This window comes from Phyllostomus discolor, chromosome 4 (genome assembly GCF_004126475.2).
Source record: "Phyllostomus discolor isolate MPI-MPIP mPhyDis1 chromosome 4, mPhyDis1.pri.v3, whole genome shotgun sequence".
Taxonomy (NCBI): Eukaryota; Metazoa; Chordata; class Mammalia; order Chiroptera; family Phyllostomidae; genus Phyllostomus; species Phyllostomus discolor.
In genome coordinates, this window is record NC_040906.2 from 50,757,915 (window position 1) to 50,783,574 (window position 25,660).

General features: G+C 45.4%; 1 protein-coding gene across 2 annotated transcripts in view; it reads right to left on the reverse strand.

The window, feature by feature from the left end:
- ITGA6 (integrin subunit alpha 6) overlaps nucleotides 1-25,660 on the reverse strand; it is a 71,437-nt gene that overhangs the window by 22,003 nt on the left and 23,774 nt on the right. For both annotated transcript variants that reach the window (XM_028508910.2, XM_028508911.2), the window contains exons 2-11: nucleotides 19,827-19,951; nucleotides 18,360-18,439; nucleotides 17,045-17,300; nucleotides 15,292-15,423; nucleotides 11,845-12,055; nucleotides 9,182-9,375; nucleotides 8,958-9,046; nucleotides 8,167-8,285; nucleotides 5,121-5,219; nucleotides 4,811-4,872 (exon numbers count right to left, since the gene is read on the reverse strand). In XM_028508910.2, coding sequence (XP_028364711.1) covers nucleotides 4,811-4,872; nucleotides 5,121-5,219; nucleotides 8,167-8,285; nucleotides 8,958-9,046; nucleotides 9,182-9,375; nucleotides 11,845-12,055; nucleotides 15,292-15,423; nucleotides 17,045-17,300; nucleotides 18,360-18,439; nucleotides 19,827-19,951 — 1,367 coding nt within the window. The remainder of the gene's footprint in view (nucleotides 1-4,810; nucleotides 4,873-5,120; nucleotides 5,220-8,166; nucleotides 8,286-8,957; nucleotides 9,047-9,181; nucleotides 9,376-11,844; nucleotides 12,056-15,291; nucleotides 15,424-17,044; nucleotides 17,301-18,359; nucleotides 18,440-19,826; nucleotides 19,952-25,660) is intronic.

The window sequence follows — 25,660 nt, forward strand, 5'->3', positions numbered from 1 at the left end:
TAAGGTCCCACTTGCCTCTGGGTCTCTGTGTGAGTCACTGTCACTCTGTCCCTCTGCCAGACAGCTGCCCTCCTCCCCACCTCCCACTGACTGCCCAGCTAACCCTGCTCCTTCAGATCTCAGCATGGACACCACTTCCTCCAGGAAGCCTTTCCTGGCGCCTCCTCGGGGAGCTGACGGAACTCTACACCTAGCTGACCACCCTCCCTGGGCAAAGGGCTGGACGGGGATCACATCGGTCTGTCCACCACTGGAATGTCCAGCAGCAGCACAACATACACCTGATACAAGTACCATTTGTAGACGGGATGAACGGACGCGGGAGTAATGCACCCCACATCACCACGCACACCGGCACACGTCTGCACACAGACACACGTGCGACGTCACTCCTGTGCTGAAACGAGAGCGCTGCGGCTGTGCGCGACCGAAGTTTAGAAACACTGAGAGTTTCAACAGTAATTTCTGTGTCCATCTAAAGAATTTTTAAATGTCACGGCTGCCAAGTGGAATGCGCCTCCATATTAGGCCTCTGTAGCCTTGACATCATCCATTTATCAGTGACCTGCTAACTTCACAATGAACCAGGCGAAGGCTCGCACGCTGAGTGCCCCTCACAGCAGAAGGAGGGGAGGGCGTGGGTGCATTAAAACCGTTTATCTACCAAAACCACCCTAACCTTCCTTAACCCTCCAGACAGTTCACATCATCTTAAAATCCTCGCAGGCCACTTCTGCTGACCTTTTGAGGGGCAAGCCAAGTAGAATACTCATTAAGGCTCAATTATAAACATCTGTGCGTACTGAACACTTCATCTGAGGACTGCAGAGTGAGAGCAGTCTGGTCGAACAATAAGCTCACAGTCTCGGACACTGGGACCATACTGTATATTTTTAACTCAACGCAGCTTTCTGGAAGTTCAGTTTTATTTGATTTAGAATTTCCCAATAGTGTAGAAATACAGACAATGAAAGCAGGTTCTCTCTAAATGTCTTCAGAGAAAAAGGTTCTATCCATAACAGATAATCCATAAGCACTTGGTTAATGAAGTAGTTCTGTAACGTAAAATTAATATTGATCTGGAAGGAGACAAGGAACGCTCTGATGAGATTTCACATCTAGTGTCAAACAGAGTGGTTTCAGAAAACGAGGGACTAAGAGAATTCACGTGTCCCCATTTCCTCTCCTTGCCTCCCTGAAGAACCACCGTTCCTGCTGGTCTCGCTCATCCACTCCCAAACACAACGGTAAAGGGCCCCTGACCTGGGCATGCAAGGGCAAAGCACTGCATTTGGGTAAAAACAGCACAGTGATCCTGCAAGGATGACAGCAAGAAGTCGCTGAGATGCTTTCTTGTCATTAGAAGCCACACAAAGAATGTTCTTTCTACTCAATAAAATGCCAGCTGCATCGCGAACACAAGTAAAAGGCCACGCTCGCCCGTGCAGAGTCACAGCCCAGCCGCACCAGCATGCTTCCGGCCGGGGCACGGGTCCCCCAGACTCGACATCGCCCAGCAGAGCCGGGAAGGGCAGAAACCACCTGACAGCTTAAATCCAGAAAGATGACGGCTAAGTGGGTTTATGACCGTGTGGACTGGGGGAAAGCAGACTTACTGCCAAATACTGGGGTAGTGCAAGGGGCATCTTTTTAATAAAGAAAGCAGAGTAACACTTTACAAGGAGAAGGCTCAGGAGAACTCGCTGTCTCAAGGAGGACTGAAACCAGGAAAACATGGAAAGAACAGAACTCCCTGTCCTCCTACAAGCATCCCTTGGTGGGTGACATGCTACACCACACGGCAGCAGCCAGGACCTTGGCCAGACCCAGTGTGGCAATCGCCCTCACTCTGTACTTCCTTTTCGGGGAAAAGATTTTCTCTGTATCTCCACACTCCCATCTTCACTCTGGAGCTGGAGCAGGAGCAGGTGGCTTACACCTGAAGAGATATGGCTGCTACTAGAACATTCCAGGGAAGGGTTGTGGATTGATAATCGCTCGTGTCGGAGTACGGTTAGCCCTGTCACAATTCTGGGCAAAAATCCTGTTCACATTATCAAGAAAGGAACAGAATGAGACCTCAAGAAAGACCTTAAGACCTTAATGTGGCTTTCACCACATTATCTCATTTGATCTCCGCACAACACTATATAGCAATTCCTACTAGAGGCATTTTTTTAACTAATAGGAAAATAAAAATTCAAATGTTAGGGGACTTTGACCCAAGACAGTGGAGGAGTAAATGGAAGCTATACTAACCTCCCAGGACCAATCTGGAATTACAACTACACTGCAGAGAAATGACCCTGAATAACCAACTGAACACTAGCTGGAGCGAAGCCTTATTAACCACGGACAGACAGAAGAAACCAGTTCACCACAATAAGACCAGTAGGGAGAATGGAGGGGGCGCAAGAGGGCTGGCTGGGCTCCCATGCATGGCAGCTGAAGTCCCGGAGGGATACTCAGTGGCTGAGGGGTTCCCCCTAAGAAGTGTGGGATCTAAATCCCAAGCTGGGCTCCCCAGCCTACAGCACCAGACCTGGAAAGAAGCCCAGATAACATCCAGCTGTGAAAAGCAGCAGGTTTCTGTCCACCAGTGAGAGATGGCCGGAGATGCAGAGAGCCTCCTACAGGGCTCATGTACCAAATTTCATTGGAAGCCACTTACCCTGGGCTGTGGCAGAGGGCAGGCAGAGTAGACTCGAAAATCAGGAGGAGAGTCTGGGGCTGTGGCTCTGGGGAGAGAACTGAAGGAGTAGCTGCCAGGATCCCTGCACCGAGTCATTCCCGGTTTGCACAGGCCACCTTTCTCAGGCACAGCACTCCCCTCCAAGCGGCATCAGCCTGAGAGGAAGCAACAGCCCCGCCTGCGGGAATAACTCTGCCCCACCCTGTGGAGTTTAAGCCAGGCTGCTGAGTCAAGTCTGAGGCTGTATTGGTGATTAGTTTAACAACTAACGTGGATCTCTAGAAACTCTGAGACTTCAGTCGACCCTCCCCTGGCCCATTGCTGGTAAAAGCTGGCCTTGATGCCCAGCCTGGTTGGTTCTGCACACACTGTGGACCACTGATAGCTCCAAACAGGTTGACCAGGGCCAGTCACAAGCAGTGTCTGATGAAGGCCCACACCAGAGTCTTCGCAGATCCACCTGATACACAGAAACAGATACAACACAGCAGCCAAAATGGGAAGACAATGAAACAGACACCAAATGAAAAAAAAACAAGAGAATTCTCTGGAAGAAGAACTAGAAGAAATGGAGGCAAGCAATTTTTCTGACAGAGTTTAGAGTAATGATTATTAAGGATACTCAAAAGCATGAAAAAAGACATAGAAACCATAAAAAAGTAAGGACCAGTCAGAAATAAAGAATGCAATAACTGAAATAATACCCTAGAAGGAATAAACAATAGGTCAGATGAAACAGAGCATCAAATCAGTGATTTGGAAGACAAGGTAGAAAAAACACCCAGGCAGAGCAGAAAAAAAAAAAATTAAAAATCTGAGGAGATCTTAAGAAACATTCTGGAGAACATGAAGCGTAACACCATCCACATCACGGGAATACCAGAAGGAGGGGAGAGTGAGCAAGGGATTGAGAAAGTATTTGAAGAAATAATGACTGAACTTCCCTAATCTGATGAAGTAAAAAGTCACACAAGTCCAGGAAGCTCAGAGAGCCCCAAACAAGATGGACCCAAAGAGGCCTACACCAAGACACATCATAATTAAAATGACAAGGCTTAAAGTCAAGGAGAGAATCCTAATAGCCGCAAGAGAAAAGCAGGTAATCCCCTACAAGGGAGCACCAACTAGACTGTCATCTGATTTCTCAACAGAAACATTTTGGCCAGAAGGGAGTGGTGAGAAATACTCAAGGTGATGAAAAGCGAGGAGCTACAACCCAGGCTACTTTACGCAGCAAGGCTATCATTTAAAATCAAAGAAGAAATAAGGAGCTTCCCAGACAAATGTTAAGGGACTTTCTCTGTGTTGTCGGCTCTGTCAGCATCAAAGTTGGAACCAGGAGCAGAGCCCCCATCTCTGAATTGCCGAGGCCAGCCTCGGGGACACCGCCCAGGTGTTCTGGGCCCCAGAGGCCCCTCCAGGAGGGGGCCAGGAGCGAAGGGCACAAACTGGCAATGACCCTGCAGTCCTCGGCCCCTGCCGTTGCTCTTGCACAGCCGCCACCCACCACCACACAACCACAAAACCAATTTTCCACACTGCCGTTCCAAGACAGGAATGGAGGAAACAGTTGTGGTGGCAAGTGAGTGCATTTCCAAGACATTCCGTACTAAACCATCTGCACTGGAAAATGCAAATGAGAACCAAATGGAGAGTTTTTCCCTCATAGGCTTCACCCTCGATTAAAGGAAAGACAACAGACATACTTGATTCTTTTTTTTTTTATAAAGGTTAGTTTTGTTTTGTTTTGTTTTTAGGTTTTATTTATTTATTTTTAGAGAGGGAAGGGAGGGAGAAAGAGAGAGAAAGAGAGAAACATCAATGTGCGGTTGCTGGGGGCTGTGGCCTGCAACCCAGGCATGTGCCCTGACTGGGAATCGAACCTGTGATGCTTTGATTTGTAGCCCGTGCTCAATCCACTGAGCTACGCCAGCCAGGGGGTGATTCTTTAAACAGGAATTTATGGACCTATTTTGGTCATTTCAGTTTTATTTTTCTGTTCTTTATGCAGAATGTTCAACCCAGTAGACAGATATTTTTAAATGGAATACTTACATATATTTTTAAATATATATATTAAATATATATATATATTTTTTAAATGGACTAGATACTTACATATCGAAGGATTGTAACCAGTGGGTTTGGCAGTGTACTCAAAGCAGGCCTTAACCTTGAGGCTGTATAAAATTAAACAGATATTTGTTAAAAAGATGCATTATTGCAGGGGAAAGAAACCCTACATCACATCCCCTAGCTCTCAAACCCTCCCACCGCTCACTGATGAGCAAATTCACTTGACAGACTCTGCTTCCCTCTGCCCATGTCCCGATCTCCCCCGCGGTTCACCAGGGCCACACGGTCAGCACCACGCAGCAGGCATGTGAAACTGGGGGGCTAGACCAGAGGGCACAGCGGGAAGGCTCACCAGATCCCGCTGGGCGCCCCACAGACAGTTTTCTGGCGGAGATCAATCCTGCTGGGTGTTACTGTGACGGTTTTCTGGATGTTAATCACAGGCCGGGACCTGAAGGCAGAGGGGTAGGAAAGCAGCTCAGCCTCCAGCCGCCCTGAACGTAGGATGAACTCCTCAAACACAGACGCGTCCTCCAGGGGCATCCTCCTCCGGCCCCGGGCCCCGAGCACCTTAAACCTCACAGGGAAAACCTGTCCCGCCCGCCGTTTGCTTCCCATGACAAAAGAAAGGAACTGTTAAACCTAACATAAAACCTAGTTAGGCACTATTTATTTAAACATTTTAAATTACAAAATGTTCTATAGTTTCAATAGTAGAATTTTTTAATTGAACATTTAGTATGTGAAAAGTATGCAAATGTTCCCGAGTTTTGTCCCAACTGATGTGGCGGCTCAGGGTGTGGGCGTCGTCCCGGGTTGTGGGTTCGGTCCCGGGGTCCCAGGAGTTCCAGGACGAGGCCATCATGTGCCATCACGTGTCAGAGACAACCAATCTATGTTCCTTCCTCGCAGCAAAGTTTCTCTCCTACTCTTTTTCCCTCCCCTCTCCTCTCTCTAAAAATAAATAAAATTTGTTTCAAGTTCCAGAGTTTTTGAAGTTCTCAGGCAGACAGCGCCTCCGTCCCCACCCAAACTCCTAAGTCGCTTTGTACATCCTTTCAGACACATATTACAGTCTATGTGTTGGTTACAAATGCTGTCTACAGTTAAATATAAACATATACATGTAATTCTTTAATGATAAATTTCTTGCATGTTGCTGCTTTTCCCATTAACTAATTAATTGATATTTCAGGTCTTCTCACATCTATTCATAGAAATCTAGTTCCTGGGTTTTCGCAGCTGGGGGCTGCACTGTGCCGAGGGAGCCTCCTGCACTTAAATGGTCCCTAATCGGTAGGTGCTCATGCTGTTTCCAGGCTCTCAGCTCTGACAACCAACCCCCCTGGTACGAGCATCTAAGCATATGTTTGAATTTATCTGTAGGATAAATTCCTAGCAGCAGAATTTGAATCAAAGAATATGCACATTTTAATTATGAGTAATCTTGCCAAAACGCGCTTCAAGAAGGTTATACCCACACACACCTAACACCTGGGACGCTCGCCATCAGGGCTGCTACATGCACCTGAATTTCAGTGACACAGGCAGTCCTGCACTCTCGGGTCTACAAACATTTGCCCTTCCTTCTCCTCCCTGGAATCACCCATCTCCAACCTCACGTCCTCATCCTCTTGCTGCCAGAACTGACCACAACCTTCCCCTCCCCCACCCCGCCACAGCACCTCTGCCAGCAAAAACCTGAGTCCCTTGGTGTTCCCCATCTCTGCCCTGCCTCACCCCAACCTCCCAAACTCTCAGGAAGCAAGAATTCCACACCTTTAGTCCCCCTCACCACATAAAAGCACCTTCTCTCCCCCTTCCCTATTCCACCCTACCTCCCACAGCCAAAGAGGTCGCTGCTGGCCTGGGACCTGTCCTCTGCCACAGGCACAGACCCCCACACGGAAGGTGAAAGACCTCCCGCCTCCAGAACAGGTTTGCTGGTTTCATCAACACACGGATTCAGTTAGACTGACTTTAGTGGGTTTGTGGTAAACCCAGCCATCCTGGTGAAGTATTTAGATAGGAAAATGCATTCCCATTCCAAGAAGCTAGACTGAACTTCTGGCATCAATCTATCGGCAGGCGAGAGAGGGCTCAAGCCCACTCAGAGGGGCCATGAGAGCCACCAGAAGGCAGACGCTACCCACAGTCTGTCTTCATTTCCCTTCATCTTAAGTGGTTGCCTTTCTACTGTTATTTTACATCGAGGCACTGCTAGTTTCTATGGCATCAACTAGACACACTCGAAGTGTTGAGATCATATTTAAAAGGCAAAATTCACAGGTTTTTTAAAACCAGTTGCTGCAGATGCTAAAGTGTTTTAAATATCACAGTATTAAGGCTTTAATGTGGCATAAGTTTCCAAAGGAAATATTTTAACACACAACATCCACACATCATTCTGAGTGCATGTTAGACATGAATCATGAAAATTTTGTCTATAACACATAAAGCAGATCTACGGGCTCAGCTGTCCTGTGCTAACTGGCATCTGCTTGCTAACGACCGTGCAGTTCTAGTATGGTTTCATGGGGAAATGCCCAGGACCTGAGGTTGGGGAGATTGAGGTGCTAAGCCCTGTTCTTGCAGGATCCAGCTTAAAAGCTCAAGCAAGTCCTGGGCCTCCATTGCCTTGTTTGTAAGATAAAAGAGTTGGTTTGCCCTTTGTTATCAAAGGATTGTGAAATTTACTTCCATACCATCTATGAGGAAAAACAGAACAAGTTTACAGGGTTCACAGTCAACCAATTTATGAGGAAGGAAAGTAAGGACGTTAAAATATCAATTATGTCCGTCCCACGGAAATATTTAAGTAACTAAATTCTCGATTACCAAATCTTGTACAGGAAGTCAAGTCTTCCTGATATCTGAAGGCTAAATCTCAAACTACAACTAGAAGTGCAAATTGCTTTTTGATGGAAACTTTGCTGAAATAGTTCAACATTATATACTCTTCCCTTTAAAAATGCTGAATATCTTAAGGCTAATATCTGTGGGAAGAGAGAAATGGGTATAAATGGTTAGAGAACCACCAGGTAAAACACAGAGCTACTGCTTTAACCGAAGAGGGCACACTCCGCCACGCTGCGCCCGCTGTGCCGGCTCAGAAGACCAAGGCATCAGGACTAATATGCATCACCATGAACACAAACCACTGCTCCCCCCACCCCAGAGCTCGCTCTTTTCCCAATCCCAGACACATGTCCATTTTTCCTCAGTTCAAAATTAGCAAGATTTTACCAAATAGGTTTTTACTACATTGCTGTATGACTTATAAAAGAAAAATCTTCAAAGTCACACAAGTTTTTATCTTTCGAAGTATAGGCATTGCAAATTTTAATTCAAAGGTCATAATTTTAGTGTAACCAAATTATTGACCATGCTTAACCCACCTGAAAATCGCTACTGAATCGGAGAGGGAGCCAACAGCAACATCAGGGTAGGAATTTCTATCAAGGTCCATATTTCCAGCGATGGAATATCCAAAGAAACGTGAGTTACCCTCGAGAACCTGAAAGGAACAGCCATCAGCAAGGACAATGGGCACCGGGACGAGCCTCGGACCCATGCTTTGAAAAAGGCACACAAGTTTCTCTGGAACTGAAGCTTAAGAGTTCACTTAGGAATTATAGTCAATCACCAAGAAATCATAAATGAGCATACATACGATGCAATACTTCATATATTTCATAAAAGTCACCTGATTTACACTGTATCTCAAAGAATAAAAGAGCCAATTTTTGATGAGTTTGTTTACTGCATTATACTAAGTCAATCAGGGTATTTCAAACCAAGCCTCTCCAACTGCCCCACCCTCCATAAAATCACAGTCATCTCTTTAGTTTGCCCAGTTTCATCTCTATTTAGCATTCTACTAAAAGAAACAGATCACATTTGCATCTGGGTACACTTAGCGTAGAACAGTCTTTTCCTTTGGATTACTTTGCTTTCTAACTTATCAAAGATATTTCACAATTAAAACAAGTCACTGCGTTTATATCTATTTCCAGGCTATCTTCAAATAATACATTTTTTAAAATATAAAATTCATACTATTGTAGATTTGCAAAATAAAACATGAGTGGAAAATTTACTTAAACCTAAATAGTTTATTATAAGGCAAAAAGCTGAGACAACTGCCCCCCCCCCCCCATGATGGTAGAAATCCAGGTTATCTGGTTACCTGTGTGGGTTTGGTGTTTATTCCATTCGCAGATCCATGATAGATAAAAACTTTTCCGTTACCATCATAGGGAGCTCCAACTGCAATATCTGTCGAAAACATCACATTTTAACAAACATTACCTTCTGAAAGCATTTGAATAAATGTTTCAAAGATGGCATAAGTTCTCATCAATCAAATAATCTATCTATAAATCATAACCATTTCACAATCTATTATTCTACCTGGGTAGCCGTCTTGATTAACATCGCCAATATTTTTGACGGCAATGCCGAACATAGAATCTTTGGTTCCATTAAGACGAACTGGCCTGACGTTCTTCCATCTGCCCTGCTGGTTGATGTAGACATACACCGCGCCTCCGACTTCTCCGTCTCTATCAAAATACTGTGGGGCTCCAATAACTATGTCTTGCCACCTAGAAACATAAGGAGGGGAAGAACTGTGAGCCATCAGCTAAAATAGCGAGCTTGGGAGGAGAAGAGCAGCAGCCCAGGTACTAAGGACACAAAGAGATGGGACAGACAGGGCAGGCCTCAATCTGGAATTTCTATCTCACCAATTAAAATGCTTCATAAAACCAAAGAAAAATTATGGAGAGTGAGAATGTGAAGCCAGTTCCCAAGTTAGACCCACAGAGCAGAGAGACACCCAGGAAAGGTTCCACGGCACCCCGCCTTCCCCTGCAGACCCAGACCGGTGCCACCGACCACAGACCTACATGCCGAGTTTGTCACCAACCCCTGCTTTCTTTTATTTTTTTAATATATTTAATTGATTATGCTATTACAGTCGTCCCATTTTCCCCCCTTCACTCCCCTCCACCCTGGACACCCTCTCCCACCCATATCCCCCCTTTAGTCATGTCCGTGTGTCATACTTATAAGTTCTTTAGCTTCTACATTTCCCATACTATTCTTACCCTCCCCCTATCTATATTCAACCTACAATCTATGCTACTTATTCTCTGTACTTTTTCCCCCTCTCTCCTCCTCCCTGTTGCTAACCCTCCATGTCATCTCCATTTCTGTGGTTCTGTTCCTATTCTAGTTGTTTGCTTAGTTTCTTTTGGTTTTGCTTTAGGTGTGGTTGTTAATAATTGTGAGCTTGCTGTCCTTTTACTATACATGTTTTTTCTTTATCTTCTTTTCTTAGATAAGCCCTTTAACATTTCATAAAATAAGGGCTTGGTGATGATGAACTCCTTTAACTTGACCTTATCTGAGAAGCACTTGATCTGCCCTTCCATTCTAAATGAAAGCTTTGCTGGATAGAGCAATCTGGGATGTAGGTCCTTGTCTTTCATGACTTGGAATATTTCTTTCCAGCCCCTTCTTGCCTGTAAGGTCTCTTTGGAGAAATCAGCTGACAGTCTGATGGGAACTCCTTTGTAGGTGACTGTCCCCTTATCTCTTGCTGCTTCTAGGATTCTCTCCTTCATTTTTACCTTGGCTAATGTAATTATGATGTGCCTTGGTGTGTTTCTTCTTGGGTCCAACTTCTTTGGGGCTCTCTGAGCTTCCTGGATTTCCTGGAAGTCTACTTCCTTTGCCAGAATGGGGAAGTTCTCCTTTATTATTTGTTCAAATATGTGTTCAATCTGTTGCTCTTCCTCTTCCCCTTCTGGTACCCCTATAATTCGGATGTTGGAATGTTTAAAGATGTCCTGGAGGTTCCTAAGCTTCTCCTCGTTTTTTTGAATTCTTATTTCTCCACTCTTTCCTGTTTGGATGTTTTTTTCTTCCTTCTGGTCCACTCCATTGACTTGAGTCCCAGTTTCCTTCCCATCACTAGTGGTTCTCCATGCATCTTCCTTCATCTCTTTTATGGTAACCTGCATTTGTTCATCTAATTTGTGCCCAAAATCAACCAATTCTGTGAGCTTCCTGATCACCAGTGTTTTGAACTGTGCATCTGATAGACTGGCTATCTCTTGGTCACTCAAAAGGATGAGTCCTGGGGCACTGATTTGTTCTTCTATTTGAGACATATCTCTCTCTCTCTCTCTCTCTTTTTTTTTTTTTGGTCTGGTTGTTCCTGTTACAGTGAGGGGTGGAGCTTTAGGTGTTCACTGAGGCTGGGCACCCCAGTCTCTAGAATGTGACGTTGTATGTGGGGGTGGGGGCGGGAGGGAACAATGGCGGTAGCTCCGTTCTCCTGGGACCACGGTCCCTTCCCTGGGATCCTGGGCTGTGCGCTCTGCCCTGGTCCACAGTCGCTGCCTCACTGGGTCTGCCAGCTGCCGCTTGCGAATTCAGGGTCCACCCGCTCCCGCTGCGATCTTGTGTGCCCCAGATGCCTTATGTGCCCACTGCTCTCTGCTCTCCACCCCGTGATCTGCGCCTGGCTGCTCCTCTCCGCCCCTTCTACTGGTCTACTTCAACTTCTTGGCTGTCCGACCTTCATTCAGATTCTCTGTCAGTTCTGGGTGTTATTCTGCCTCTCGATTGTTGTTCTAATCTTGGTTGTGCATGGAGGTATGGTGCGTCCACCTATGCCTCCATCTTGCCGGAAGTCCACCAACCCCTGCTTTCAACAGGACATTCTGGGTGTTCCGATGGTCACTTAAGAAGCTACAGGACAGAACCATGTAGGTGTCATTTTTTTAGTTAACGTTTCCCCCAAATTTTAATCATTACAGACCCACCACTCCCAAGACACAAGTGAAAACTACAAACAGAAACAGCTCTAACTCTACACCCCAGGAAGGATAACGATCGTCTGCTGCCAAAATATAACTGACGAAGACACAATAGGATGGTAAAAATTTGGCAGCAAAAATACTTTGAATCAACTAACCTGAAAGGATGGCTGGCTCTTCCCAAGACCTATAGAAGCCAGAGAAACAATGACTCCTTTATAAATGTAAAATTGCGGAGGCCCTCACCCATCTTTGTTCAGGTCCACCACTGCCACATCGTAGCCAAACGAAGAAGCCAGACCTTCCCCCTCAAATATGTGCTCGGGGTAAAGATGTGCAGACTTCATTTCTCTTCTTAGCAAAACCACAGCTCCACTGTGATTGGCTCTTGGAGCACCAGATACAAAAGTGATGTCATCTTTAGAAATAATCCCTTTCCCCGAGTCCAAAGAAAAGCCTAGAAAAACAAAATGCAGGTCACATCAACTCTGTTTTTTAGGAGGTATTGAACACTGGTATCATCACTATCTTTTCCTTCTGCTTCCCACCCCACTGCTCCCCGCCCTCCCCACCAGCTCTCACGTGTACGGCACAGCAGAGTCCCAGAGCGAGGAGAGGTGTGACAAGCGAAAGTGGCAGGCTACTTCACTGCTTTCTATGGAACTATATTAAGACTTAAAGAAAAGAACCCATGCTACGTAGCATCTGTGTAACTTGAATCATGATGCACTCAGTCATCGTAAGAATCAGTTCAAACTTTATTTTAATACTAGAACTGCTGTAACAGGAGAGCAAACTAGATACTGAATTATCACAGTAAACTTACATCATACATACAGACACACAACCTGACAAAGCAGAACTGAGTGCACACCGCATGGTTCTGCTGTAAGAAATGATTTGTAACATCCACACTTATCTGTCTCCTTGGCAATCAGGCCAACACAGAGGCTAACACCATGGTACTCCGCAGAGAGCAGTTCGTTATTTTGAACCAACTTGGTTCTCAGATGCAAACATGCAAACAAAACCATGGTCGATGAGGTACAGTATTTGAGAACGTACGTAAACAATAGAGGTGAGCAAGATGTCATCTGTATCAATTACACCTTTGTTAGGAGGGGGCGAAAACCATCAGACACCTCATCATAAAGCCTCATGTAGGATGTCAGATTGCAAATGTAAGATTTAATCAGGAGCAAATGTAAATGCCCCTGTCAAGGCCATTCAAATTAAACAAGTATTTCTACAGAAAGGTGAGGCAGATGCAGAATAGTATTTCAGCATAAGCCCGCCCTTTTCACTGGGTTTTATTTATGGCAAGTTTCACCATTACTGTTGCAGTTCTCAAAATGTGAAGTGAGTCGAAAAACAGGATGAGCCACGAGTTTAGAACAGGGCGATATAATCGAATCCAGCTCTGAAAACCACCTGGCAGCAGAGCCTCCACCCAGCATGCTTTTTATGTGTGCTTCACTTGAAATGAAATAGAAAATGAAAAGATTTATGCTCTGTATGGATCAAAAAAAATTTTGTAAATGACCATGACCAAGACAATTTATTTGTCATCTCAGAGGTCACAAACCTAGGTAGCTATTCATCATCACATCAGGGGACGCGTCGGGCTGCTCCCTGGGAGGCCGTGTTTTATAAACAAACTGATCGGGGTCTGTGTAGGAGACGGTGGTCAGGAACAGCAGGCCTGCGCACACGCAAGGGACAGGAGGGACGGAAGAGAGAGCAGTTACGCCAGGTAAGAAGCACCATGGCACCTGCCGCTCTCGCCGCACGGTGAGGCCGCACCTGGCCGGCCATTCTCCTTGCCAGCTTCCAAAACCTCAAGCAGAGAGCGTTTTCTTCCTCAGACCCGCCGATTTTGTGAAATGTGAGGTGCATGGATGGCACGCACCACTAAAATGTAACAAATACAAACAACCTTCTTTCTAGGCATCCACTTTTGAGGAAACCCATTCTTAAAGCAGCGAATGTGTTTCGCATCCAAATGTTCCAAGAGCAACTAAGTTTATAAAATCGACAGGCCTCTATCATAAAGACCAAAATGTTGGTTTTTCTTTTTAAAAAAAGATTTATTTATTTTTAGAAAGAGGGGAAGGGAGGGAGAAAGAGAGGGAGAGAAGCATGGGTGTAAAAGAGAAACATTGACTGGTTACCTCTTACCCGTGCCCCAAGCGGGGACAGAACTCATACCCCAAGCAGGTGCCCTGACCAAGAACTGAACTGGCGACCTTCTCCTGTGAGGAATGACACCCGGTCAACTGAGACAGGCCAGTGAAGTGTTGCTTTCTTGCCTAGAGCCATTCAAGCTGAATGTCTCTCACCATAAACTTACCCCTGAACAATGCATTTGAAGAGAGGCTGTCTGTTAATGTATATTCAAATAAAATACTGGTTTCTTGATAATATTTACCTTGAAAAACCGTATTTAATAATTGAGACTGAAAACTGCTTGGCCCCATGTCCCCTTCATGTCCTGCAAAGCCATCCGCACACCCAGCAAGAGGGACAATAATACTTATTTCACAATATTGTTGGGAAGATCAAATGGGACCTGTGAAGCAGTAAGTGCAGGTGCTGGACACCTGGAAGTACAACTTCTCCCTTCCCTCTTCTATGCCCTCACACACAGGTTTCAGTCTCAGGGGAGGGAGGAGTGTCTGAAACATTTTTTAAATTAACAGTACTGTTCATACATACCTATAAATTAGAACAACTTATTTTTTCAATTTTATTCAATTACAGTTGACATTTAGGTCAATTTTTAAGAATATGTTTAACACATTATTCAGAATTATTCTTATATCTCTACCTATTTTTTCCTTTTCATTCATTGTTCCAGTCATATCTTTGGCATATGGGTACTTTTCTTTAAAAAAAATAGGTTACTATTTGAGTTTAGGAGATTTTTTACATTTTTTCCAAGAAAGGCACAGTAATTATTCTTTATGTCACTTCATACCAAGAATTAAAGCCTTTAAAAGCCTTTGTGCAATTACCATAATGGCACATGAATAATTTAGGACACCCATTAGTAATGCAAACGAGCCTAAGGAGTTAAGAAATGGGCACTTAGACCTAATCTGGGTGTCCTCAAAGCTGCTTCTCAGGCCTGCGCAGCCCCCTCAGGAAAGCCCCGTGCCACCCCACCGGGGGCCCTGTGACATGGGGGCCCCAGTCCCGAAGCAGGGCCAGCCCTTGCAGAAAGGCAATCACAGAGGAAGGCCATGGGGGTCCCGACTTGCCACTTAAGAGTAACTTCATAAATGTGGCTCTCCGGAGCACCTCTAGAAAGAGGCACTGAGGGAGAGGGCAGGCAGCTCAGCTTACTAACTAACACCCATGCATTTTTCCCACGGCTGCATGAACAGCCTGTTTCAGGTTGCACAGGCCGAGGTTCGCTCCGGAAACTGACTTCCACGCAGAGGACAGACGGATCTGGGAGACACAGCAGGTTTCCTCCCCACTCAAGGAAGCCCAGGTCAGAAGGGGAAGGTCCCAAGCATCAGTCAAGATTGCCTCTGAATCACCAAGGCCTAAATCTAATTCCAGTAAAGGCAGCCACAGGCCCCTGGCTCCCCCTGACCTACGCTCAGCCTCCAAGTCCAAGGGCTTGTGAGAGCAGTGTGCCCCAGAGGCGTCTGAAGAGGCAGGCGTGCCGCCTGCTCTGGTTCCTACCTAAGTAACTGTTAGCAGGAACAGGAACCAGACTCTCATCGTGGTCAGTCTCTCCACCAACTTCGTAAGGCCCATCTTCAAAGATGTTCATGTCAAAAAAAGTGTTATTCTTTTGCTCTACACGAACGATCCCTAAAGGAATGAAATGGTAAAAAACAACAACAAAATGAAGATGAAACAAAATAAAACAGATGGTCCCTAGTAAAACATTCCTGGTGTTACCACTAAGTACAGCAAGAAGGGTTTGGAGGAAAAAAAGGCAGAAAAAAAGAGATGACTTTTGAGGTGATTAGAGTTAAAAAATCATGTTCATGCAATTTTTTATATCAAAGAAAGTTGTTCTAGTATTAAAAAAACACCATGCATCTTCATGAATTATCTTCACGATGCCATGCACGTGGGTGAAAATGGAATGTTCACTTGGTTGACTAAATCTACAGAAAACTCTAAAATTATATGAATCTGGTGACACTTTATATTTTCTATAATCCCAAATCAATTTACCTTCTTTACTGTAGTATAACAATGAAATTAATATTTTGAACAGTTCCTCATTTTAACCAAGATTCATCTTTTAAAATTTTTCATTAATAAGATTTTATATACTAAGCCCACTATGTGACTTTTTAAAAATGTTAACCTTTTAAATCAGGGTTTATGAAGCAGATATGTTTCCCATAAATTAAAACATACGTAATTGATGGGTGTTTTTATTGTTTTGTGTACTATGCATGGGATCTATTCTTGCTAAAAGAAGGCTATTTCTGAATTCAAGCGTTTCACAAACACCATTAAGAGGAAGACGCGGGTGGCAGTGGGGAGACTCAGGCCACCACGCCCAGAAGTCGCTAGGATGGCGCACACACAGAGGGGGCTCTCTTCAAGGGCTGTATCTAGCAGGAATTTAAAAACTTGGAAATTTTTTAATGGAAAAGGAAAATTTTCCCTAAGTTTTTCCTGACTAGTGAAAATGTCATAACATAGGATTTATTTTAATAATTTCTCAAAAAAAAGTCTCATTTCTAAATCAGATGTCTTGCTCTTCATTATGCATTCAAGACAGGTAAAGTGTTCTTTGCAACCCGGTGGCTTTCTGCACCTGGCTGACATCTTCAGAAAAGTTCAGCTTCATGACAGGAGCCGACCGGGCTCACCCCGTCAACACCATGGCCCAGTCTCCCGCCTTCCCAACGTGTCTCTCCTCTCACTGCATCACGAGGGTAGCTAAACGACACCGTTAGACAACGTGTCTGCAAGTCACTCGACACGGCCATCGGCCATCGCAACATTCCCGGACCTGTCACTTCTCCTCCTCTTACCAACGTGCAGCCTTTAAGACGGGATGTAATGAAAGAAACGTCTGTGCTAACACACTGTTATTGGTACCTGACAGACAGTCCTCAATCCTGTTAAGTTTTCAGATGGCTACCTCAAAATGAAAACTGGCACCTTCACGAAACAGGCAAATATAAAATGGTGAGACTAATAATGTTAATTATTATACTCTTATAGAAAAAAAGTTAACTACTCCTATTAATGTAAATTGCTGGTAGAGGGGGAAATAATCCCAAAGTGTACATCATTATATTTTTTAGAAGTCATGTAATTTGGAGATGTTAATATCTTACCCTACTTCTATAATAAACAAGTACCTGATAACACATTTTAATTTAAAATGTACCAAATCACTGTGCATGTAACAGAAATTATGTAGTCACCCTAATGTCTATTTTAATAAATACGCACATCCTACCTTTCCAGTTGTAAGTGCCCGGGGCTCCAAAAACAATGTAATGAAAGTCTTTAGTGAAAGTAGCTGCCACCCCTTGCTGGCAAGAGCCAAACTTTTCGTGGCCCCTCAGGCGGCCATCGCAGAAACTCCAGTCTCCGCCATCCATCTCGTCCTCAATCCTGAGGTTCTGACTCAGGACGTAACACCTTCCAAAGATGTCCCGGGATTCCTGCTTTGTGTTCACGTGCTGTCTTTTTTCATATCGATGAGCACATGTCTGCAAACAGATGGAATAAAGTAGCCCACTCATGCCCACAAACCTGATGTTTTTCATTACGAATTGATACAACTGTCAATAATAAAGAGGATGTTAAACGTGCCCTCATCCTGGGATTGGATCCAAAACCAGCAAATCTTCCCCAAAGTGCCATTAAGAAGACTATTATCCAGCCTTCAGAAACTACAGGACTTCTGTCTTATTTTCATCCAGAAAATCATGCTCCAATCCAAATACTCCATAGGTGATTTACTTATAAATTTACCTGTCACATAAACAACGGGAACACCTTATTTCATTTTCTTTCTCACTAGCTACACACATCTGCACATCAGCATGTCTGTGAAAACAGCACATTCCAGGAGAGCAGTCACGGGCGCGTGTTCATGGGGATCGGGCAAACATGGCTGAAACACACATTTCCCTTTTGCACACACTGTTCCCTCATAGCCCTAAACCCTAATGCACACCCCGAGCTCTGCTGGGAGAGATGCAACGGTCCCCATGGTGTTACAGGGTATCCAGGGCTGTGCTCCTCCTGACACGGGCTGAAAATACTGTGCCATATCCATGTCAGTTTCCCATAATATATCCCTTAAAAAGCAAGGGTCAAGGTTTGCTACAATTCTCATTTTTCTCAAAATTCTATACACATTTGTAACAGTAACCAGATTTTGAAGGAGACACAGAAGGATCATCATGATCCGGCCTGGGGGCACTTCCAAGGCCGTCTGGCACGAGACCCTCTCATTTTCACTCCCACTTCTCTTTGAAGAAGCTCGGAATAAACAATTAAGAGTTTAAAATGATCTGATCTCATTTTCCATGACCATTCCCTTAGTTTTCTATATCTCATCTATACAAGCTCCACAGTCCCTGGGATCATGACTAGCTTTGTTTTGCTCTTTTTGTTTTAAGACCGTCTAGAGTTTGAGATATTCAATAGAGGTTTTTAAATAAGCTCTTTGAATCTGAATGTTCCAAAGGAAAGCACAGTTGTGTTCACTGCCATCAGCCCGGCGCTCAGGCGTGTGGGTGAACATGCTTCTCTGCACTTACCACGACTTTGCCCCCTGGACCCTGGCTCTGGACGGTGACCCCCATCCACTGATCTTCCTTGCTTTCCGACGAAGGGTCGGCTGTGGAGAGCGGCACAGGTTACATACACATAGTTAGGACTTCAGAGCCACTGACACAGGCAATCAACCAACAGATGAACAAAATCCAAGAAATGATTTCTAAATAGCCTTGACTCCAAGCATAATTACTTAGTAAATTTAGTTACTCAATCCAGGAAGATTACTTCTCATCTTAAGAAAACAGATAGGTGATTGTTGGTAAAAATAGTTCATAAAATTCTTTACACAAAATATATCGTTCTACCAGGTGGCCCTTCACCTTCTCTGACACCCAGAGTCCTGAGTAGAGAGGTTTTTTTTAAAATTTAAGACTAACGGGCCCTTAAAGCAACAATGTCAACATCCAGCTTCCAAACTCCACCTACCATCCAAACTACTCTTTTCTTTACTGGAGATGCGAACACAAGGCTGCAGGTTCTTTTGGGATCTTTCCATCGATGCCAAAAAAGGAAGGGAATACATTTCTTTTACCCTTCCTCCCCGCCAAAGAGAGAGAAACCACTAACACCTCCATGTGCTCATTTCAGTATCAATCTGAACCCACAAGATGCGTGCCCTCCTCAACGAGAACCACAGCGGGCACAGTTTTCCATCCTGAACCATTACAAAACTAGGAAAACTGATCAATTCCGAGAGGCAGAAGTGAAATGTTGAGATGTTAAATAAGGAGCAATTATGTCTAGATTTACCCGTGGGGTTTTCTTTACAGGTGAATGACATTTACAAGGTTCCCATAATTAACATGTATTATTTTCTAATTGGTAAAAAACAACAGTAACAAAAAAGTCATTTCTAAAAGATGAAAAAGAACACAAAAATAAAACATGTGTTTACAAATATACTCAGGCCAAGCACGTCAAGTTAGGTTTGGTGGGAGCTTCCCAGCACCTCAATTATTCCGCCCAACACACAGAGTCCTTCCCCAGCACACTTCTATCTGAGACAGCAGGGCAAAGTTTATCCATGCTGGTAGCCCCCGTTTCAGAGAGATCTGAAATTTAACATCAGCTTTCTCCCAAATGTTTTCACAGCAAGCGAGAGAACTTTTGGCTGCTGGGTATAAGGTAGGCACATTCAAACTCTCTTCCCTGCTCTCAACTCAGTTTTTCAACAGCCTCCTGTAGAACTTCAACACGTCAGTAGGTGGCAGCATCAACACACCGTATCAGTTTAGGAACCAGCCTTAGGAAGGGCAGCAATACAGGCATCCACGTGATTTAGAAAGTAGTAAATGTTTTCAGGGCAGACAAAAAACAGTTAAGGCTGATGCAATTAAAAGAGACCCTCTCTCCAAGAATGGATGTTTGTACCCCCTTTCCTCACGGAAAGAGCAAGTGGCACAGATGAGCTGGCCACGCGAACTATGAGTGAGTGCAGAAGAACACACCGTTGTTATCGAACTCAATCCGTGTGCAGGGGCCGGGAGAGGTGATGTCGCAGCTGTACAGGCCTCCAGTTCTGTTGGCCCTCTGCAGAGGGAGGGCCACCGCCCGAGGGGCGCCCACGAGCAGCCTGTGGACAAAACAGAATTTGGAGAGGTGAGTTTAATACGCATTTAACATTTCAGTTAGTCAGACCAAGAGGTACCAAGATTATGCTTTGTCAAGGAGGCCGCTAGGGTAATTCTCTGCCAGCTTAGGCAGCAAGGTGGGGCAAAGGCAGAGTCCTGTGCCTGCAGCACGCATGCGCACACAAACGCGCGCACACGCGCGTGCACACACACACACACACAGACACAACTACAGCACACGCCACACACCAGGAGAGGGTTTGCTGAAACCAGGCAGAAAATACACCCATCTCATAATACTAGCAGCTCTCTCCCGAATATAACTCAGGTTATAAAGGACACTTTTCATAGAATATGACCAAGGACATCATGTAGAACTCAACAGTCAAAACCAACAGTCCCACATTGGAAAGTCACATTACACTTACCAAGTGATAATATGTCAGTTTCTAATAATATCCCTTCCTGAGGTATTATTCAAAAGTAATTTCAGCTTCTCTACTGTGTTAAGTTAGTTAAACAAGGAGGCCATTAGACCGATGTGGCCCTCATGCCATGGTGGCCATGTGAGCAAAAAATATCTAAGCCTGTACATGTCTCAAGGTTGCAAAATCAAACCCTAAGGACAACCAATCACAAAGAGTCAACAAGGCTTTAAACTATAGCTGATCAAATAATTTCCTTTCTTTGCTTCCTTGCTTTGTCTGTGTAAGCCTTCCCACTGGCTCCTGTTGGTGCAGCACTCTTAACCACTTCCAGTTAGGTGATTTAAATCAATGTTTGCTCAAATAAACCTGTGAAAAGTTTTAACATGCCTCAGTTTTTCTTTTAACCATACTGATTTAGAACGTAACCTTTGCCCAAGATAAAGCTAGATGAATTTTTCTCTTTCACAGCCTTGGCCTTTTTCTACATCAATTCTTTCTTCTTGGAACTCGTATCTCCAACAAACCCCTCTACCATCAGCAAATCAGTCTTGTTCAAAGGATTCGGGGAGGTGCTGGGGAGTGCCACTTATACACTAGGCATCGTAATATTCCTTCTCTCCTCCCACCCCGTTATCTCCTGTGTGAGGGGCCCCCAACCCAAACACACGGTCCTTAACATCCCACTGTTTCACAGCCAGGAGGGATCTCTGCAGACCTTCGACCTTTCTGCCAAGCTCTTTACTCACCATCAGTTTTACAATCATTGGGGTCTGGCTGACTGGTGGAACAAATAGGAAAAGAAACAGAGAAAAAACACACCCGATTGGACAGAGCAATGAGGCTGGAGCTTGGGAAAAGGGCAGGAGAAAGCCAATATGAACAAACAACAAACTCCCCCAAACGGGAAATCACCCACTCCTGCCTTTGAGAAATCTACAAATCTCAGGTGCAGAAGAAAAAAAACAAACCTCACAAACCAAACAGACCCTACCACAGCTGTCTCTGCTGTGAGCCCAGCGAAGGTTTTAATGCATGTGTTTTTTTTAAACCAGTGTGATGCAATGGTCCAACAAGCAGAAAGTGCACTCAGAAAACAGAGGGAACCAGATGCCACCCAGGGAGGACCATGAAGCAATGTCTTACAGACCCAGTGAGGTTTGGCTTGCGTGGGGACCCGCATCCCTAACACCATCCTTCCTCCCAGACCCCAGGCTGGTCACAGAGTCAGCCTCCACATTTGAAGAACAAAATAAATCACACCAAGGTACAGAACTGGAACTGAGACTGAGCAGGACGGAGGTGGGGTCCTTTGTGCCTGGACTGGCAAGGGCAAGACCAGGGGCCACAGGGGCCTCCATCAAGCTGCCCCGCACCTGTTCCTCTAATGTCTCTGATCCATGAGCTCCGACAAACAGCTGAGAGGTGAACTGGCCTCCACTGTGAGTGAACAAGTTCAGTTACCTGGCGGATACGAGATTGGAACCCTGTCCCAGGTTCGGGGGCTATAAGCAAGGTGCAGGGGTCAGAATCAGAGTCACAGGGAGTGAGCACTGGAAGGACCAGAGAGAGTGCCTGGCCTCTAACTCCACAGAGGGGAAAACAGAGGCCTCCGGAAGGAGGGTAATTTCTTGGCCCTACAGTCTCACAGCTAGTTGGTAGCCAGGACAAAGATTGCTTTGGAACCATGTTTTCTCCATGCTTTTAAAATGCTTCCTAAGAAATAAAACTCAGGATTTTAAGGCATTTACAACCTAGCTAAAAGGGCAAAACCTACAGAGAAGAAAAACACTGAAACAAGCACTCTCCGTATGAAAGGCTAAATTCCGAAAGGCGGAGGGAGGCAGAATCAAGAGCATGATTGCAGCTGGGTGGGGTGAAGATTGGGGAAGAGATTTCCTGCAAAGGGCAAGAACTCCAACCGGAAGGCTGGAAGGAACAGCCCCGAGTTCCAAGGTTATTACTGTGTGTCTTTTCTGACCACCTCGTCTCCTCCTTGTCCACACCCAAGGAGGCTGGCAAGCTACCTAGGGCAGGTACAGAACTTGCTGCTTCCTGTTTACTGTACTCTCTCATTCCCTCTCTTATTCATTCCACCAACATTCAAGAGCCTCCTAATATAACTAAAGACTCACCCCTTCCCCCACCAACCTGTCCCCTGGGGAGCCAGATCCTAAGGGACAGGTAGAGAAAAGGGGAGGGTGGGCCAGAGGGGGCCAAAGCCAGCCTGCAAGGAAGGGCATCACCCGGAAATGCAGGTGGAGCTGCAGGGGCCAGGTGAGGAACTCAGCCTGTGCAGAGGCTGAGAGGGAAGGAGCCAGAAGAAAAGCAGGAGCAAGAATCGGTGTGACACACCAAGATGGGTTGGGGGTGGACAGCCTGGTGTGGGAACAGGTCAGAGATAGGAGCCCGCGGAGGCCCATGTTTCCGCTGCCTGTTGTGCCCTGCAGGGACAGGTGCTTCCACATGTCACGTGGCTAAAAAGCTGCAGAAATTGCTCCGTGTACAGAGCAGCGCTTCCTCCAGCCCCTTGTCTCCTGGCTGTGTCTTAGGGTTTCTCCTTCCTTGGCACCTCCATCTTCCACTCGGCCCCTTCCCCTCAGAAGCCAAGGCAAGCCTTTAACATGCATGACAAACAGTAGGCACTTAAATCCACCTTGCTGGCTGCTTATAAGAGCTGGGGCAGCAAAATTTCACATGTGCTAAAAGTGCCACACACTTGTAGTTCAAGAAATGTGCCCACTTTACTTGAGGCTACTGCAGATGAGAGCAGACCACGCAGCAGGGGGGCAGCAGCAGGAGACAGGGGTCCTGCAGGTCCTGGACAGCTGGTGCAGTGAGCCCACTGTGGAATCTGTCCCATCCAGGGATGGAGGAAGGCGGGGCTGCTCTATGGCCTCAGGCCCCAGGCAGGAGGAAAAACAGACAGTGATGGGGTGAGGGGGTGTCCCTGGGACCACACACACAGGAAAACAATGATGGGGAGGGGGTGGAATTAAGTTAAATAAAAATCGGAGTCATGGAAAAGTAGGGAAGCACCTTGATGGGAGAAGAGAGTCACCCCAACCAAACTCTGCAATTGGCAGATGTCTTAATTCTCAAGGTAAAGCTGCCTTCTCTGGTTCAGGAAATAAGCAAACTCTTAATTCTGCTTAGAACCAGCCTTAATCGCAGGAGGGCACAGCCCACTGGCTGAGGCTGTTTCTGGCAGAGACCAGACAGTCACACCGGCCCTGGTGCAGCCCATGTGCTTCCCATTCTAAGTCCTTCAGGGCCTGGGCGTTGGTCTAAGCCACTGGGAACACAGCTAGCTCCTGAGCTAGCAGAGGGTGCAGCGCCAGGAGGGACGGTCTGCATCTCGGGGATCCCTCAGGCCATGCCAAAACTGAGTTTCTGCCCAAATCCCAGCTTTCTTTCCTTTGCCCCCAGTGCTCTTTGATGCTGGCTTCAGGGTGAGCAGCAGGCACTCTCTGGGCACCAGCGGGGTACCCACGGCAGCAGCTGCCAGAGCTATTCAGTTATTACTGACCCAGCCAGCATGTATGAAGGAATTCAGAACTATAGCAACAACTCGCATGCAGAGTGACTGGGACTAAGGGATATAAATTATGACCTCCAAAGGGAAGTGGGGGAAATTAACAGCACAGGGTCTCAGAAACCTATTTCCATATCAGGCCAAAAGGTAAACTGCACCAAAGGGTAAGAACTGGGGCTGCACTAAGATTGTGTTAGACACCAAAAGGCACAGGAAAAATTACTGCCCAGATTGTTTCCACACGACCAGTGGACACTCACCTCCACTGTTGTAAACTGCACTGCATAAAAACTGCCTGGGGATTCCCACAGATCGGAAACCCACATTTAGAATGTAAGACAAAGCTGATGAGGAATGATAATAAAAGTTGAGACAGTAAAACACAATGTAAAAGGCTAACCACAAACTACACAAGTGAGACAATAACTGAGCATATTATATAAATTCAGGTCTTTGAGCCTAGATCAGAATTCTTGGCACAAAGATTCAGGATCCCCAGTCATACAAGGTTACTTCATTCAAACTTCTTCAACCAGGCCAACTCCTGTTTCTTACTGTCAAGTTCTCACCCAGTTAATATACTTTTACATAACTGCTTCAACCAAAAGCCTTAAATGTTGGGGCACTCTTCAAGCTCTGAGGACAATAACAGCTTCGCTTCATTGTTTTTGGCAATAATTCATTTCCTCAAGGATTAAAGACGCTGCCCCCAGCCATGCAACTCTGTCTCAGGAAATGTGAAATACTGCTCCATCAGAACAAGGACACTATTATTGCTTAACTTAAAACACAGCCTTCTTAGTTTGTCCCTATTAAGTCTTAAAAAATTAAAAGATGGCATCACAATTTCAACCGTCACCTCTACATTAACCTATCTTCAAACTCAGTTTTTAATTTTTGTTAAATATAAATCAAAAAGAAAGAACTTATAGTGGAAAGCAACAGACTCCTAACTCTTTAGCTCTAGATACTAAGATTATACATTTATTCTTAACTTACCAACTTTAAGCAACAATTGTTGACCCCACAATATGAAGAGACTTTGGACGACTTGCCCCTTTGCCTATGTTTAATCACTGTGTTACTTTAATTCTTCTATTTGCTACCCTTTAAGATTTAAATGATGCATTTTAACCCCTACTTTCCCTCCATGGACTTCCGGTGTAGCCTCTCCATTCCCCGTCGGTGAGGGGACACCGCCAGCCAGCACTGTGACTTTTCCTCCCAAACTCTCCTTTTGGCTTCTCCAAACTCACTGTCCACAAGCTCTGCTTTCACATTACCATCGGAGCCATCACCACTTCCCTTTTATCTTGGAACCACAATTTGGCCATCTGTTCTTGCATGTAACCGGGTAAATATTACTCAGCGCTGAACTAAACTGCATTGAAATTACCCTCGTTCTGTCCAAGACCAGAATCAGAGGCCTTGACCTCAGAGGAAACTGCTCCCAGCATCAAGGGCAGACTTTTCTTACTGTCTATTGACTGCGTGGTGTTCTGCACACTTGGACCATGACTTCTGCTTTTCTTGGCACTACCCATTTCCCTTCCTTCACCTTACAGTGTTTACTCTAGCCCCAGTCACACCTGTATTCAATCAGGGTTCTTCTTTGTTCAGGTTTCCTTCTGGGAGCCCCCAGGCCTCCTGTTATGGCACAGAGCACCCCTCCCACCTGCCTTGCCATACAGGGCCATCCAGGGCACCCCTTCCTGCCCTCCTGGGGTGCCCTGCTTTGACCGGGGATCCCA